General features: G+C 50.3%; 1 protein-coding gene across 1 annotated transcript; it reads left to right on the top strand.

Annotated features, from left to right (window-relative positions):
* The first annotated feature begins 219 nt into the window (after window positions 1-219).
* Window positions 220-3,084, top strand: LOC133349847 (protein dimmed-like). Its single transcript, XM_061563652.1, is given in 3 exon segments — window positions 220-283; window positions 286-532; window positions 2,052-3,084. Coding segments are annotated over 3 exon segments (1,344 nt in total).
* Window positions 3,085-19,370: the final 16,286 nt, after the last annotated feature.

Raw genomic sequence — 19,370 nt, 5'->3', positions numbered from 1 at the left:
AGCCTCGTTGGGTTTTTGCTGAAGGGTTTTCGCTGAAGGGGGCGAGGATTGTCCTGCGATTCCACGGTAAGTAATTAGTAAAGGTCAAAGTATTAACCATCTGACATTCACTGCCGAAACGTGAGTCGACTGTTCGGGGGGTTCTATGTGTCGTACACGTGACGGAGCGTTATTGTCTTCTGAAAAGAGAGTATTGCGACTCAGTTGAAGCGTTTCTGAATGAGTTCACGTGTATTGTGTATTGTCCATTCTGATGGTGATATGAACGAAGATGCTGAGTTGGGTTGTGGAGCGGCTGTGCAGCAATCGGGCGAGTCATTTGCACGCGCGGTGTGGCTGGGTCTGGTCTGAGACAGAAAGCGCTCTCCCCTTTCCTATTAACTCACTCGCTCTCTCGCTCACGCACTCTCATCCCAACTCATTCATTGAAACATAAGTCTCAGTTGAGGCAATCCTGCGGGGACGCATCGCTAACATCCCAACGTCGACTCATTCACGCCGGACGGAACACGCGGCACGGAGCGTCGAACAGGTGCGCACACTTTGCACATCACCCTCCACTCATGCACACAGATCCCCCATTTAGCCGTAACAGATCGGTGGGACAAGGGGTGCTAGCAAGCACCTATGAAGGCCGGCACGACACACGGGGGGGGTGGGTCGGTGGCCAGCACCACACCCGGGCCTCTTTGTCTGCGCGTCAATGACTCAAGGCATGCATCGTCTCACACACACACCAGCACGCACTTTATTCGTATTGTTTGGTGTTAGTGATGTAGTGCATATTGCATCGCTATCTACATTTAAAACTCCGTACCCCCAGCACGCATTGTAGGTGGGAATTTGAGTGCGGGTTTGGGTACAAGAATGTGGCGAATGTGGGGTGAGAGGGCGGATGACGGAAATTATTCCGCGGCGTAATCACGCGTGGCCGGTAGTTGATCGTGACATAGAGCGCATAAATTCGGCGTTAACTCGCTCAGCCTCCTATGGATGGGCAGTCAAATTTAACGATCGGAGTGGTTTAGCTATTGGCGCATTACAGAAATGACGCATTAAACCGAATTTAATGCTCGTAATTATATCATAAATAGTTTCGATCTTTTTCCGCTTTCTGAAGACACTGACTTGGTGCAGTAGCGTGTATGTATAGACGTTATGGCTCGCGTGTATGTACTTATTATTAAGTATGAATGCCAGGCACAGACGCTTAATGAATTTACATGGAAATTCGGGCAGTCACGTTAATCTGGCTGCAGCTGTGCACACAGAAAAGAGTGCGCATATTAACACAGCGCACGCATTGATGATTCGCTTATAATTATCCTTGGGGTTATTGGGAGCCTTGGGATTAACAACAGCTGTAAATACCGTGATTACCTTTTAGAATGGCGTTTGGGCACCCATAAAAAGGCCACCAATAGGAATTTCAAGCTTCGTAAAGTTCCCCACTGTCCTCATTGGTTTTGCCATCACCTGCACCAGCGATCGAACCGTGCGGCCGCTTTCGTGCAGGAGGCAAACTTCGATCGCCCAATTTCACAATGTTGAGTTGCAAAAGCGTTATGGCGAGGGCTGTACGTCACATGGGTGGCAACGCTACTCCAGGGGCGTTGCCTCGTTTGAGCGAGCGGCATAGTGATAATTGTCCTTCAGTAAAAGACACAGAGCTCGGTCAGTACCACAGTGTGTGCGGATCACTGCCAATGCAGGGTGATCTACAACTCTGTAACCAAACCCCTCTTAAAACCATCATACCCGTAGATTATTATTTGTGCACACCCTCAGCTATAGAAAATGAGAGAGAGACGCCGTGCTTTGGTCGCGTGACTGAGTTGGGTTGTTTGCCAAACGCTCGCTGTTTAACTTCTCAGAAGCAGGATAACTTATTTCTAAATACCACCGTGATATCTCTCCTAATCGGAGCGGCGCGGCTCTGCTTGAGCGCGTTAAAGCCAGAAGTGACGGCGCGTCTCTGGGGAGGGAGAAAGAGAGTGCGAAGGCACTGGCTTTCAACCCAGGTTTGCGCCTCAGTTTTCTTGTCGTCTCAGGGACCGGGAGATACAGATCGGCGTCTGGAGAGAGACAATCGCGATGGACGAGGAGGTGGAGGAGGAGGACCGGGTCTCCGTTCCCTGGGGGTCGCGTGCCACGGACGGCGCCACCTGTTCCGATGGCTGCTGGGGCGACCCTTCCACTCTCTTCGCCAGCGTCTCCCCTCCACGCCGCGGTGCCAAAGAGCGCACCGGTGCTGGTGCCAAACCTCCGGCAGCCACCTACGGCGACGAAGACCGCAACGAAGTGGACGACAACGACGATGATGCGCAACAGCAACCCCTGCTGATGCAGCAGCAGCAGCAGCCAGGAAGCGAGGCGAAGGCCGTCCCGACCTGCCACCGGCGAGGTCCCAAAGCGCGCAAGGCACGGCCGGAGCGCTTCAGGCTGCGGAGGCTGAAAGCCAACGCCAGGGAGAGGAACCGCATGCACGGGCTGAACGCGGCACTTGACGGCCTGCGCCGTGTGGTGCCGTGCCACTCGCGCACGCAGCAAAAGCTATCCAAGATCGAGACGCTCAGGCTGGCGCGCAACTACATTGGCGCGCTCTCCGAGATACTGCGTTCGGGACTCAACCCCGATCACGGCGGCTTCGCCAGGACCCTGTGCCGGGGTCTCTCACAGCCCACGACCAACCTCGTAGCGGGCTGCCTACGCCTGGGTATCGGGCCATGCCACAAGGTGGCTGGGGGCTCGTTTGAGTCGTCTCAACCGTCGTCGGAGCTCGTGGGCGCGCAGTGCGTTTCGTTCGCGAGGGTCAGCACCGCGGACAGCGCCCTCATCCCGCAGCAGCAGCAGCATCACATTCCCGTTGTCGGCGCCCGGCGCTCTCAGGCGTGCTCTGCAGCAGACAGGCTGGCTGACTCCGTGTACAGCCCACCGTACCCCTATGCCAAACACGACGTGCAGAGGCAGCAGCCGGGGTTCGTGGCGAGGGGGCTCATGGCGGCGTCAGGACCCGACACCCTACAGGTCCCGCTGACATCCCTCCTCCACGCAGCTACCGGCCTCCGGGATGAGTTTCCCTGATCAGCCGAGCCAAGACGGCCTCTTCGCCCACGCGAACTGACTTGCAATGTTTGTGGTGCCATGTAGGTGCACTGGGTGAGGGATGTTTCAAAGCACGTGTGTGTCACGATGCATCGGGTTTTTTTCATCGTCAAATAATATCAATTCTTCCGGCTCGCGATGCAAGCGTCGAATCAAGTGTAAGAACGTGTTTTTTGTCAATTCTTGTATTGTGTATGGTATCGTGAGCGGCTCACGCGGCACCCATAGTGGCCGCTATATTCACACATTTTTAAATAATCGATGCTGGAATCGAATAGCGACCATGGCCCGTGACAGTTGAAGGATCGTAATACCCATGATAAATACAGTACTGTGCAAACGGGCACACCCGGGCTAATGGCTGGCGACGTGACAGTAAGTGGTGCATGAATGATTCTTGTCTCCTGCTTGCGTGTCACTCTTGCAAATGTTTTCATCTGACATCTATAATGTGTGTTTCCTGTACTCCAATACAGTAACATCTGTACTTTACCAATATTTGATGCTATGTTTGTTTCATACTGCGTTGGCGGCAGTGGTGCAAAGTTACAAATAATAAAACAGTCAACACATTCCTCAATAACACTGCATTAAAGGGAAAACTATATAATATACGACGTTTCGGGCAATGGTCGTTCATATGTTACTGTTATCAACATAACTCGAAACATTCGCTATTATACACTTTTCTTGTGAAGGCAGTGTTATTGGTTAATGTTATTGGTACTGCAGGGATGAAGCAATGGGCAATGTCATATGAAATGCATAACTGGTATAATAAAATATGCTCGTGAAAAATAGGTTTGCCGTCCGATTACTTTATTTGCCATTCAGTGGACAAGTGTTATTTTTGTAATGTTATGAACATCGACAAACAACACGATTACTTCATGGCGTCAAATAATGGAGAATTGGCACGAGTGTGATTATGGCTAAACCGACACTCGAACTCGTTCACAGCTTTATTTGATCAACGCCCATTCATTGCTTTTAGCGCTTCTTTCCAAACATGGATTAATTGCGTTTATGCGTTAGCTCTGCATGTTCGTAACGGGTAGCACTAACTGTCGTAGATATGATCCAAAGTGAATTAAAACTAGTATAAAAAATGTATCCATCTTTGGCACTTACCCGATTTAAAACTAGCCAAATTCATCAAATGGTTATTACACCAAACGTGGTAACACAAGCAAGAGCAAAAATGATTATTGGCAAATATGCCTTCCCTAACAGGTACCCTTCGGCTTCTATACTGCTAGTTAAACACTTCTCAAATACCATATCGTATGAATAATTGATTAGAATTTATTTATCTAATGCTTTACAGGGAGAAGTGGCTATAAACATCTGAGCATAGGTGCGAGTCATAAAAATACTGAACTGATATGGTGACGAGCCGGGGCTGGGCTCGGAAAGAGCATCTCTCGAATCACCTGTTGAAGTTCACTCGTGTTAAGATACACCCCATTGCCATGAATACAATGCGACAAATATAACTTCCTGATACGGGAATCATTGATGGGAAGTTCACTTCTATCCTCTGCCAAACATTTCCTTTAATATAATTTTATATTTTTTAACCATATGGCCTGACATTTGTTACTAGAATTCTCTCCAAGCCACCCATCTTCTTAATTACCTGTCAAACTCGTGGCTAATTAGCTAAAACTGATGAACCTATAGCACAAGCCGGCTAATTAAATCAGCAAACGAGGCATAACATTCATTACGATGCCAGTTGGGTCTATCGCACCCAGTACCAGGGCGCTTTCAACGGTGCAAAGTGTTAAATAAAAAAGTGTGTTTTAAGTTATCCATTACCATGTACTGGGGAAATAAATTACCGCTCCGCATGAAATCCATTCTGGGCAAACACTTTAGAAATGAGACATATAAGTGTCTTAATAGTAAACGTTGTTATTATTATATTAAAAATAGCACACATTTTTTTATGAAATAGAATCCCTTAGTGAAACTACATAATTAAAGAGAACCTATTTATGTTTAGTAATTCTTAAATATTTCAGCTCGTTATATAACTGCCTAGACCCATATATGACACATGCTGTAAATGGAAGCTCTCAGAAGAAAATTAAGACCACTTTCAATTAATATTTTACACTGTGTGTGTTCCCTGGCGAACATCACCCAATGCATAATCTGGCTGGGTGGTGCTATTGCTGCTCGACTTGCAACCGTAAGGTTACAAGTTAAAATCCTGTCTGGGGTTGACTTAGACCATCATCTCGAAATAGTCGCATCACTTGGTGGAGGTCAACAGTGGTTGCCCTTTGGTAGGGATTTCCACGTTCCTGTTTTTACGACATATCACGGTTCACGTTCAACACTTACCGATCTTCACTGTTGAGGCATATGCCTGTTGATTTTTAGGTATATTCTACGCGACGTAAGAAAGTAAATTCGAATAGTTTATTTAGCCACACGCAACAAAAATCAAGTTGACGAAGTTCTGAAGTCATGTGCGTGTACGCGTTTGTCCCATGTGACGTCGTGTCGATGCAAATTTGTAGATGTTGTGGATGTGTGTCCCACCTGATAGCGTTGATTTAATAAAAATATATAAATAAACATAATGTGTGCGTATGTGTGTACCAAGTGACGCAGATAGCACTCTAAACTTGTGTCAATATTGTCTACGTGACGTGGGAAGTATTTACCCATCATAATGCGTGAGCAGAGTGTAATTCCTTAATTTGCATTTGAACAGAGAAGAATAGTAAACAGGGAGAGGAGTGCTGCTGTGAGCCACGGGGTTTTGGAAGCCCTGTCCCATGCACGCACTGGTGGAGTGTGCCGCATTCGCTCCAGGCTGCTCAGTGCAGCTCGCAGGTGCACATCGCAACAAGGTCACATGCATCAGATTAGTTTATGGGATAGTGCATTAGCCGGCGCGAAAATAATCCGTTCACATGTGGTGTTAATTTACATCCATTGGAGACATCAATTGTAATGTATAACATTTGACAATAACGGACGAGCAAATATTCAAACCCTCGCTCGGCTCATCGCTCTCTTCAGGCTCAACGATCCACCCCTCCCCTAGGCACTCAGCAGCAGCAGCAGCACGCACAGATCGACATCAAAGCAGTCTATAATTCTTCCCACAGAAACGCTTAAATACCGTGCGCATGTGCGGCGACCCTTTTCAATGCACTACTGGACGAGGGCTTCCCCATACAATGCGGGCTGTGGTGGTTATATGACCATACTTCACCACGCTAGTCCGTGTGGGCTAGTGAATGCGGGTTTCATAGACGCGTAAGCAGAGAAGTGCAGTACAGCAATGGGTGTTACTGCTCAGCCTACAATACCTGCTATGCACAGTGGTATCCCATCTCTCTAGGCTCCAGCCTGATTAGCTTCTAATATGTGACGAGAATGTGAGCATTCAGGGGTGATTCGGCCATTGATTACGGTACTATAATGCAACACTGCTCCTAATATGTTCACATTGCAGCTGGCGCAGAAGGAGCATGTAAACAAAAGCTAACGGTGATCTAATTTTTATTCAATAAACTAGGGCAAAGGCCCACTGCCATACCCGCACCTGTGTTATTCATGTGCAGGTGAGACGCTTGTTTTCGCAGCAGCGCTTCATGTGAGGCATTAGTCCGATGCGTCATCGCGTTTTGTTTCCGAGCGCCTTGACCAAATGTGCATTGGGGATGCTCCTTGGATGAAGGTTTAGACCAAAGATCACTGTTCCACCGTCGCTTGCGGTAAGTGGGGTAACAAAGTGTGCTCCTCCTTCTCTCAGGGCTTGCTCTCAGACAGACGCACACCCCGCCTTCACGACGCGCAGGTTGTACCCTGATAACAACCTTCGCGATTAGCTCTGAGATGTGTGGAAAGAAATGCAGTGAAGAAGACAGTTGTCTGTGACGCACAGGCCAGAAACGTGAACATTTGTCAAAGAATATGACAAGAAAGCTGAAAAATACACAGAGGAGCGTGGAGAGAGACAGTCTTGGAATTACATTGAGACACACACAGAGGAACACATGGACCAGGGAACAAACACAAAGTAGAAACATTATATTGAATGTTAAGAAATATTATTAGACATGGGCAGAACACATTGAGAGAAGGGTTATAGCTGACGGACGAGACTGTTGACAGAACGGCAGGCAAAGTAACAAGACATTTCAGGGCAGCACCTACACATTGCTGTTCGCGAGGCCAGGATCCCCACAAAAGTCTCGAGTCGAGCCCTTGAGAGACCCCTTAACGAGGCCGCACGCCATTGAGCGATCAAAGCGGGAAAGTTTGTCAGATGCCTTGCACGATGCAGTTGATTACTTTTTTAATCATTGAAAGCAGGAGCAGAAGAAGGTGGCGGTCTCTCGTGGCTGCGACTGAAGGTGGTCGGCAGAGACGACGCGGTGTGGAGAGGCTTGTTTTGCGCCTCCTTGGCAGTCTACTGGTGAACAGACGACTTAGGCGAGCGTTACTAATGGTGGTGGCAAATTGGTCCCGTTAAGACCAAGAGGCTATTTGTAAATGTACGCCCGCGTTGAAAAATGCTCCAGCACCAGCTGTTAACAATTAAGCGTGTTGGGAGAGAAACACAAATTATATCGAAATGATGATATATGTTTTCGTCTTTAAGGCATCGTAAAAAAAGTGCCGTCAACTTCCACGAGCTATTCAAAGAGGTTGTCTTCGTGGCAAGCGAGGCTTGGTGATTCGTCGCAGCAATGGCACGGGCTAACGGAGAGATCGTGAACCCAACTCCCACAAGCGCCGCTCTTATTTGTTTAGCAATGCCTACCGTCACGATAGTGACACTTGTGCTCTGCTGCTGCCATCATCATGAACCCCTCTTCTTGTTGCGATTACTCCGTTTCTGAGGGAAGAAATATTTGGGGGAACCAAATTCGTGTTCATGTTTCCATGACAACAGACTCGCTGCCCTCTTCGCTTTTCCATGACGAACCGGGGCGTGCGCTGCCCCACGTGGCACGGACGTCTGGGACGAGCTCGGCCAGCAGCATCAGGCAGGCCTCGGTGCCTTGTGTGGCTGCCGTTGGACAGGCGCTTGCCCTTCGACTTCGCGGCCACAACACAGAGTTGTGGCCTCCGTTGCCGGCACGCGGCAGAGGCCCTCTCGAGCGTGACATTTACCCGCGCCGGCATATTTCTTTGTTCACGCGTCCCGGCGCAAGTGGCACGCCGCCTCCCCGAGCTGCCCGGCGCACGGCGCTGATATTTGCCGAGTGACAACGTCAAATGACTTCCGCCGTCCGCTGTTTGCTTTGCACTGCCGCGCGTGCCCAGGGCGACGCGCGCCGCTGTCTGTCCACGGGCTGCGCGGCTGTTTGGAACTTGCGTAATGCCAAGGGCGTCTGGAGCCCTCGTGCCCTGCACTCAGCCCAAGGGGCTCTCAGAGCACAGCACTATTGAATGTCAGCTCTGCGGAGCCAGTGGGAGGAGGCAGCGGAAAAGGGCAAGGGGACGTGATATGTTGTTGTTTATTTGCTGTTGAGTACACAACACGACTTTCACAAGTGTAAAAGTGGAAAACGATTGGTAGTGGTAGTGCTAGCATTGGTATAAAGTAGAACGATTAAAAACTCACCGCCATGGTCATTACCACCGAGTTATTACATTTGCAGCCCTTGTTGTCAATTCACTGCTGGATGAAGGCCTTCCGATGCCATGTCGGTCATGTGGAATATTTGACCAGATTTAAATAACAGAACTGTATTGGACCAATGCCATCGTGTCCCCTCGCCATTACGAGCAATTGGTGGTGCTCATCTCGGCTGGAGGTTCATTTGAGTTATAACGATGCTGCCTCCAAGGTATTAAGACACCGTGGGCCAGTTTAAAATCGTATCTTAACAATGCAGTCAGAACAGATCACATTGGTGAGAAACACCATTACTGCTGATGCAACCGTGGGATGGCTTTTGCCCGAATGAAATTGTTCTTTATCCCAAACGTGAATGAGGTCCTGTGCATATTGCAGAGCGACGGAAATGTGTCAATGTAAGGGGATCCACAATAATGGTTCAACCTTTGCTTCTACAGCTGGGAGAATAGATGAAGGTAAAATATGGCAACTGAAATGCAATACACAATCACCATAACCGTACAAATACTAGGAAGACATGTTGAATACTATAATAACGTACACACGTTAGTAACTAATCAATTCACTTTCAACTACAACTGACCTTCAGCCAATAACGCAATTAGTCACGAGTTGCAGCTGTATCCCACTGCATATAGAAATACAAACACATACACACATATCTACAGATATAAAAGTATTCCCCAATGGGGCGTTGGGGATAGAAAAATCTTGACAAAATGAGAAGCGAAGGAGTGAGGGCGCAGTGCCTCTGAGAATCTCCATGGGACTGGCGACCTTTCACAGTCTCCGCCAGCCAGATGTGCGGCCGAGACGAGGGCACGGCACGCACTCAGGGGCACTCAGGGGCACTCAGGGGCACGGAGGGGCACGGCTGACACTCCGCTTGTGGCACGGGGGGGGGGGGGGGGGGTGAGCGGTTAGCGCGCTGCACTACGAACTGGGCGATACAAGTTTGATTCCCGCTGACGGCTAACACCAGTGGCGATCATCTGAAACGGTCCTGGGCCTTTCCTAGGACGACTCAGCCTCAAATGACTACTTGGTATGTAAACATCGTTACTGGGGAAACAAAGGCGGCCGGGCGTAGTGTTGGCCACCCCCCCCCCCCCCCCTCGTGTGCCGTGCCGGCTTTCATAGGTGCTCGCTAACAACACTTTCTTCAGCAGTCTGTTAAGGCTATACGGGGGATCTTTGTCTTTGGGATGAGGGGTTGGGCACGGGGCGTTCTCCACTGGGTGTGGAGTCTGAACGCGGCTTAGAGCAAATCTGCCTGACGCACAGCTCACGAGGGTCATGTGCTTTTCTCCATCTCTGAGCTTATTCAATTAAAATGTGTCGTCCTTCCACCTCGCACTTCCGATTAGCACGGTTGGCTACGTACGGTGCGAAATAAGTCAAACGTACATACAATACTAAGATGGCAGGGATTCAATTATAATACTAGGATGGCAGGGATTTAATTACAAAACGAATGTTAGGGATCCTGCCGTCGTGAAACGGCGAGTGCAGGTTCGATCTCTCGATGTGGCAGTTGAAAACAAGTTTCTTAAATCCTCCCACCCCTTCCCCACCCCCTCGCCTCTGTCCAGCCAGCGGCATACATGTGTAATGTAGCTCTCAGAGACACCGTCTTATTCTGTTATTTTCGTATATTTATTGTGAATAAAGTCCGCCGACACACTGATAACTTAACGAGTAACCGCGAGTGACTTTTTTCACTTGGGTAACTTCTGTGACTCTACGCGACGCTCCCTGTGTAGTTGGCTGGCTACACAGGAGCGGACACATAGTAGTCACGGAGACAATACAACCCGAGCCTTCCAAGACTACAAGATTTCCCGATCCAAGACGATGAAGACGACCTCTCCAAGACGACGACGGCGGCGACAGCTCCTTGGTTCCCCCACAACAGCAGCCCAGAGCCCCGTTCCACGCCGGCTTTTATCCCCCTCACGACCCGGCCACGCCCCATTACTCGAACACTCTCTCGCCGCACCTGGCCCTGTCTGTCTCTGTCTGTCTCTGTCCCAATTACTATTTACGACCATTTAGGTCCCGTGCTTATCCTCACGCGACCCTGTCAGTGCCCGTCGCATCCAACATTATTAACGACCACTTAGGTCCCACATTATCCTCACGCGACCCTGTCAGTGCACATCACGTTAATTAGTAACCACGGCCACGGCGAGCCGTACTGTCCTCACATCCCCCTGTACTGTCCTTACACATATGTAGTGACTAACTCGGAGACGATAAGACTTGGAGGCACTTCTTTATTAACGAAAACCATCGGGATTAACACGCTTAACGTTTAGTCCGTCTGTTATCGGTGACGCTACTCAGCCAGGACAGTTGGTAGGCTGTCTGACTGGCGGCGCCCCGAGGTTCTAAAGACGGAGACGACAACGAGAAGAACGGTGAAGACGACGAGAAGAATGGCGACGATGGACTTGAGCAGCACGAGGGGGATCCCACTCCAACAACAGCCCCGAGGTGCCCACAGGGGCCCCTCTTATACTGTCACGTGGCCTCGCTCCGCCCCCGGCCATGCTCCCTTTCTGGAATCTACCAGCGGGTTCCTGGGTTGCCCCTTCTGTGACCTTTCCCCCAGATCCCCCTCCCGTGTCTGTCCTGGTCTGCTGACGTCAGGACTGCCGTACGCCGCAGATCCCCTTTTCTGCCAGCAGCCAGCGTTATGCCACTACACATGTATACAACTCAGTCAAACGTCAGATCGCGTGCGGTGGAGTAAAGTGTGGGTACTCCTACCCCTTCCCGCGCAGTCTGCAGCTGCAGCAGCAGCAGCAGCCCCAGAGCGGACTCCACTGTTAGAGGATGGCGGCTCGATCTACGATGCTGCACCAGGTGTGGAGCGGCTGACTCACCTGCACGCTCCTGAAAGCGCGCTCGTTAACAATCATACCCGTCGTTAATAATAATCATCATCAATAATCACTCTCCGCTGCAGATATGCGTGACAGGCTTAGAGCGTTGTTGTTCGGCGGCGCCGATGCGAGCCCTGCCAGGGACAAAGAGTTCATCTATAAACATTTCCCCGCTCGGAATATGCATGAAGCAGCGCTTTACAGGTGCAGGGCAGGCTTCCAAGCAAGAAAGCGACGTGTGAGCTTCTATGCTGCGTATAAATTGATCATGAATTAGAAAATCCTGGCAGCCGTGGGACTAAACCATCACAAACAATGCATCACCCGATCCAGTTGCTGGAGAGGGAGGAGGGAGTGAGCACAAGTTACTGAAGGCGTTGGAGTGGCACAGCAGCCAGTGGCTGGGGTACAAGGAGGCTCAGAGGGGTAATGCCTTGTCAGGGCACTAAGCTGGCATTGTTGAGATCCTGGATCACAGTGATCCGCACCCTCGATTAGCACTGTTAGCTACCTACGGTGCGAAAGAAGTTCAATGTACATACATCGAACCATGGTCTCAGCCCAGGCACCAAACACTGCATAAATGAACATCATAGCAATTCCAGAGCTAGCAAATCAAACAGATGTGGGTTATCACTTAACTCGACATAACCCATTTATGAGGACAAATACATGTTGCGGTTTGATTGTGATGTCGTAAACAAGAGTGAGGCGTCATCGATGATGGGTATACTTTGCTCATGAATTCACAAACTCTGGCAGTTTCTTGGCTGAACCATCACAAACAACTCCTCACCGTGTCGAGTTGCAGAGCTTCGGGTTTGTTGGTAGCATTTTGAAGAATATGTTTTCGGAGGTGGATTTTGCCACTGATTTTGCTCTCAGGGACCCAGGGGTGATTGCTCTTAGATACCCCTGTTCCCAAAGTGTGGCCTAATATTGCAATGCGTGGGTGTATGTGTAGCGACATCGTGGATGTCACTGGGTAATGCCGGCTCGAGTGAGGCACGGCGTGCGATGTATTGCCATCGTGGACACCCCCTCCCCCGGTATATGTGGGTGTAGTACAAGCCCCAGAGGGGGCTCGGTGAGCGCTGGGTCATCGCGCTCAGTGGCACCACGCGTAGCGTGCAGTGCTGACTCCTACAGGAGGGAGTATGAGAGTGTCAGCCACGGAATGAGGTTACCCCAGGCCATGGCACTCTGGTTGACCCTGGAAGGCAGGTGACGGGTAAGATCTACACAGGGGCCCCAAGTGGGGGCTGGGAGTGGCCACGTGCCGGGGCGAGATCCTGCTAGAGGGTTCGAGAAGGTGGCCGAGGCCAAAGGCGGAGCCAGCCACGGCCAGCGAGCAGAACAACCGGGTCCCCGAGAGGGACCAGGGTTTTGCATTGCTGTTGTCATCTGAAGATCCACGTTCTACGTCCAAGAAGAAGTGGGCCTGGACCCAAGCTGGGGTCCGGTCCATTGTAGCTACTCCCAGTGTAACTGGTGTAGTTAGCCTGGTGGTCCACCACCATCGGGTGTTCTGGTAAAGGGGCAGTTACCTCTTTGTGTTTAGTGTGTTGGTATTAATAAATGTGTTGCCTCCAAAGAGTACGTCTGCGACTCAGTTGAATCCACTACATATGTATAAAAGTGGTGGCCAATACACCAATAACGGTAATACATTTTGGTGGATATCAACGGGCTCCGTGATCCACCAAAATGATATGACCAACCACTGTAGAGTATAGACGTAAAGTACTAGCGATTTCTATTGGTAGAAGTTATTCTTTTTGTTCATGTATTGTAATGAGCGACTTCTACGACACGTCGTATAGAGGGTACTTCTTATTTATTACTCACACTGGGCACAACACAGCCCAACACTGGTTCTTCCTCCCACTGAATATACTCGAGGCAGTAACACCGCTACTGGCTACATGCACAGCTGATCACTGGGCGGGGTCCTTTCGCCCTCTCTCGTCTCCGCCGCTGGCTGGCGGCGTGACGACGGAGAGAGATGTCGGTGAACAGCGACACACCAGGACCCAGGACCCCACACACGAGCCCCGAGCTCCGGGTCCGCTCCCCCCTTACATCCCCCCAGGCGTGGCTAGGCCCCGGCCACGCCCTCTCGTGGAACCTTCGAGCAGGAGTATCTCGGTGAGCCCCACGTGTTACCTTTGTCCCAGTTACACCTCCTTCCCCGATTGGCTGTTACCTCTCTGCCCGTACCCGTGAATCCCTTCCCAGGACAGCAGGTGTCACCATGTCATTACATATTCATTCAGAATCGGGAATTTGTATTAACCATCATCCGTAACGAAAATTACGTTGTTGCTATGTTAGTGTTTGTTCTGGCTCCGAGATGCACAACAAATCTGCGATCCACCTGTGGATCGCGATCTGCGTATTGGCCACTACAGTACTGGTGCACACTGTATCACAATAGCATCAGACTCGGTGGGGTGCAGTGGCGCGGGATTGCACGACTCACAGGGCGATGTGCTGACATTGTAGTGGAACAGAGGGAGCGGCGCTGTTGTGACCACGCGTGGCTTCTGTCACCAGAGCCGCAGTGTTCATGGAGCTCAAAGCTCGCCGCTCGCCTTCACGCCGCTCATGGACGCGACTTTGCCAGCCACGCGTTTGAGGGGACCGGCGCACCCGCCCGCTGCCGCGGACTCATCACCTTCATCGCCCACCTAGTCTCACGGCAGTGGCGGAGGATCAAGGGGTGAGTGCATGGGGCGGCGATGGTGGGCGATGTGGACAATCGTCTCCCACAACATGACCCACCCCCACCATGAGATCCAAACAAATAGTATTTTATTGACATCAACCATAGGTAGTGTTTTTATATCAATGTCGTGCCCGATTTAAATAACAATTTGAAGAGCTGGGGGAGTGTATCGATCCGCCAGGCTCACAGAATAGGGGCGAGCCGCCGCCACATCGAACACGAGGGAGGCATAATAATAATATATGTATTATGAATTGATATCACGTTATTGACCGGCGTGTTGAGTTTGTGGTTACGCACCACTGCCAACGCAGTGTTATGAGCATGCATGTAGCCGTGTTAATTAAGCCAATTGTTCCAACGTCGCTGGAGGAACTTTTGCAAATCTGCAACGAGGCCACTCGCCGTCAGTGGCGCACCAGAGCCGCGGCGCCACGCGGTCTCGTGCCTCGAGCAGCCTCTCTCGAAAGCGAGCGACACATCGTTCCTCCATTAATTACTCGCCCTTTGAGACTGTGGTGTTGCTAATGTATAATCATGAGATGGCATGTAAATGAGCCTCTGTTGTAACGTGTCTGGGTTATGGCAGCTGCCTTGAATAAGCAGGAATGGTTCCTGAATTCCCTGGACCACACTCGCAATTGTCTGTTTCCCCATGCGACGGTGTGCGTTATCAAGACAAATGATTTTTTTAAGAACAAAAAAAAAACCCTCGACAAGAATGTAAACGTAAAGACGCAGAGCTGTAATGTATCGCTGATGCCACTGCTGACTGAAGGGCCGACACTCGAGTGTATGTTTAAGAAACTCGCGCTGTTGTTTCAGCTGCCACGCCGGGAGAAGGAACTGAGCTGGATTGCAAGTCACGTGACGTGTCCATCACACCACGGCAGCAGCATCCCTACAAGACGTACAGATACACGTATCAAGAGTTAAACATTTCCTAATAATAGACGGCTATATTGTTTTTCAATTAATTAATTGATAATTTATCATGCATGAATTGATAAATTCATACATTGTAAATGCAAGTCTGCTCGGATGAGAGGTTTGTATGTTGACATCAGAATCAGAATATGTATTCATATTGGAGAAATCCAATGAGATGTGAAGCTATTTTCACAGATGTCCAGTAGGACATCTCAAGGGCCTACACCACAGTGAAGATGTTTGTTGATAATGCATTTTTCTTCTGCATCAGCAGCAGCAATGATCTCTGCTTAATGAAGGTCTTTCCAAGACCTCACCATGCCCCACGGTCTGGCACTGTGGCGATCCAACAGGTTTTTGTACACAAGATGATCTCATGGCTCCATCTCCACGATGGATGCCCTCCCAGGCGTATTCTACACCATGGCTGCCACTGCATTGAGTGTTGACCAGCGGCCATCGTTCCATCTCGACCAGGGTCGGCAACCTGTGGCTCGAGCCCCATGCGGCTCTTCAAGGACTGCTCCGTGACGTTTTCCTGAAGGACCGTTTCTGGTTCACATGCATTGCGTTTTTTAAATTGAGTTTTTTTACTGAATTCAATCAAAATGGCTCTTCTTGTTATTTTGGTTGCTGAATTCAATCAAAATGGCTCTTCTTGTTATTTTGGTTGCCGACCCCTCATCTAGATCCGTATCTTGCCCAACCTCGCTTACGTTTCTTAACAGTCAATATACAATGTGTTTTCTGATCCTCTTTCTTTCATTGCAGTGATGGTGTACCACTCACTTCCTTTTGAATCAAATTTTAACAGTCGGGCAATATTTAACAAGCAGCCCCTGGGTTCGATTTCCGACCCCGGCGCCTTTCTGTAAGCGGTTCTGTTCTGCATGGGCTTCCTCCTGGTTTGCTGTCGAACTTGTCTTGGAGAAATATTCCTATGCTGAACATTTCTGCAAATTACTAAATGTGGTTTATACACATGGCAGCAACATCGCCCTTGCTTTCCTGGATAAACAAGCCGAGTGATAAGAATCATGTCACAGCACGAGGTAAGAGGCTGCTGGGGTCACCGTGGAATACGTCAGTGGGCTTCCACCCAGCCAGGATCCAAGCTCAGAGCCCAGAGAGGAATCACAGTGCTCACGTTCCATCCGGAGTCAATCGTGAACACAAGCCACGAAATCAACCAAGGTGGGAACAATCGCATATATCCGTGTGCATCCCTTTTCTCAATCCATGGCCGGATAAGGACCTTGACCCACAGTGCGAGTCGTGGTTTTATTTGACCATCACGCTGGTTAAAGGTGAGATTAGTTATTGTATTTGAGCAAAGAAATACAGTCCAATAGTTACCTGAGCTGCCCCCTGCTGACGACAACGCACTTGTACGTGGGGGGTATTCAACCAGGTGCTATGCACACACAAACCCCGCTTGGCTTCTGAGCTCTGATGGGACCGGGCGTATTCCGCGAGATTTTTGTCACAGGCAGTGAAAATAAGAAATCTGCTACATCCGCCGCTAAACGAACAACTGCAGTGGAAGGTACATAACATGTTAATTCAAATATAAACTAGAAACAGGCAACAAATTCTCGTGAAATAGACCGAGGATTGGAAGGCAGCACAGAGACATCGAGTGGTGGTCAGAGCCACGAAGTGCCTGGCCAAATTGCATTGAGCAGGTCACGAACCACTCACCCAGCCCATTCAATCATGAACCACTCACCCAGCCCATTCAGTAACGAACCACTCACCCAGCCCATTCGAGCATCTTGCCTCCACATGAATCTCATCGTCTCATGTCAATTTGATTCACCCCCAACGTCCACCACCCGGGTGTACACGACGCGCAGAGTCATGGCGATCTTGTTCTGAATCGGCAGGGGACGCCACAGCACCGCGTGCCGACTGAGAGGCGCGCTCCGTCTGTGCTGCAGCTGCCATCGATCAGCGGGCGGGGGGGGCAGCGGGCTGGAGGGGGCAGCGGGGAGGGGGGCAGCGGGGAGGGGGGCAGCGGGCGGGGGGGGGGGCAGCGGGGGGGGGGGGGGGGGGCAGCGGGCGGGGGGGGGGGGGCAGCGGGCGGGGGGGGGGCTGTGGAGGCTGCGGGGTGCCGCGCCCCAGGGGTCGGCACCCCACGCGGCTCCGAATCCGCCACGTGGGGGCGGCTCTTTGGCTGCTCCCTTGCAGGCAGCTATTTAACAAAAAGAAAAACTTTAATCTTAAACATAATTTAACTTAAAGATGAATGAAATATGGCAGGAAATAGGTCACTATGGAATGCATTGGTGATTACAACATGTATAACAGTCAAACTGAGTTAAATCTTGACTTAAAGCTTTCGTGACTGCAGGAATTCATATTCTTCGGGTCACCGAAATACCCAAAGAATATCAAACTGAGTTGTTAAATAATTACTAAGGGGCGGACCAAATAGACACAGTTTATTCCATCACCTATTCTAAGTGAGAATGTGTTTGCCGTCTGCTGCTGCGGCGTCCCTGCTGTGTGTGTGGCCAAGTCGCTGTGCGCGTGAGGCGCCTGTCGGCTGCTGCTGCCGCTGCTGCTGCTGCGTTCTTCTTCTTCTGCTGCTGTGAAAGTTGCCGACCCTGGGCTGGTTGCTCGCAACTGGTTCCCGGCAGCAGGTTCGACTACAGCAGCAGGGTCGACTACAGGCAGCGGGGTCGACTACAGGCAGCGGGGTCGACTACAGCAGCAGGGTCGACTACAGGCAGCGGGGTCGACTACAGGCAGCAGGGTCGACTACGGGCAGCGGGGTCGACTACAGGCAGCGGGGTCGACTACAGGCAGCGGGGTCGACTACAGGCAGCGGGGTCGATTCTAGGCGGCATCTGCGAGAATGCCACCCCCAATTAAGCTGAGAGGAGTTCTGCCCCTAGTGGACATGTGATAAAAAGAGCTTCATAGCTCATCGGATTTCTCCACAAAAAATAAAGATTCTGATTCTAACAATGCAGTGCAAGCACACCAAGTCTATGCAATTAATCGCTACAACAAATCGTATTTTGCATTACCGGTAACTGCAAACAAAAACAGGGGGAAACCGGTTACCTGGTCACCGCACATTGAAATATCTGGAAACAAGGAGATGATGTTTATTGCCGAGATGACCGAGCAGCGACAGCAGCTTCCGTTGCGTAATGGTTAGCAGCACCCTGGGCTTGCAATCTGGCGGTCGCCGGTTCGATTCGATCTCCTGGCGCGGCAGTTTAAATAACGAGGACAGTTTATGAACTCTCCTGCCTCTGACCACCCGGCAGTGTCAATATGTACACCAGCTAGTTGATCTATGTGGTGGGGTAAAGTGTGGGTACTCTTACCTCTTCCAAGTCGTTTCGCCTGCGATGAAGAGGAGGCCAAATACCCACTAGAGATCCCTACAGTGGAGGCCCTTCCGATAGGAGTGGTGTGAGCGAGCAACCTATACGTGCTGAGAAACTCGGGCAATCTGTGCATTCGTAACTGAAATTCGAGGGAAAAACGGTATCTGAGTTTCGAAACCGGTTTTTCGCAATTCCTCTGCCTGTGCTGGTTATACTATTCTATTGGTACTATACATAGGGATGTGTATGTGTGTATCTAATCACTCCAGGATATTCTCAGTGGGGCACCACGGCGGTGAAATGTTAACTATCTCACCTGGTATGCAGGAGATCGTGGGTTAGATCCCGACCCTGACACCTGCATATTTGGAGAGTGCATGTTGTTCTCCCCGTGATCGTGTGGATGTTTCTCCTTGTCCTCCGAGTTTTCCCCTCCATATTTAGAAAAACGCGTTTCGAGGATTTTGGCTGCTGTAAATGTCCACGTGACGAGCCACTTCGTTGAGCTTTCATTTGTGGGCAGGTCGCTTCTGAAAAAGAGCTACACAGCTCAGGGGGCCTTACCTCGTAAAATATATTTTTTACGTTTATAATTTTAGTCGAGTTTATTGTTGTATTTTTGCAGGTTCCGTCATCAGCATAATCGTCGCGCATGATACCACCTTGTTGAAGGTAGGAGAGAAGTGGAGTCGAATACACCACGATGGTTGCGTGCGTTGACGTCCCTCTGGACCCCACGTCAGCCGCAGGGGCCGTGC

The sequence above is a fragment of the Lethenteron reissneri genome, chromosome 31 (assembly GCF_015708825.2).
Source record: "Lethenteron reissneri isolate LAM-NWPU_2019-01 chromosome 31, ASM1570882v1, whole genome shotgun sequence".
NCBI lineage: Eukaryota > Metazoa > Chordata > Hyperoartia > Petromyzontiformes > Petromyzontidae > Lethenteron > Lethenteron reissneri.
Note: the sequence above shows the minus strand (reverse complement) of the source record. Positions and strands in the feature narration are given on the sequence as shown.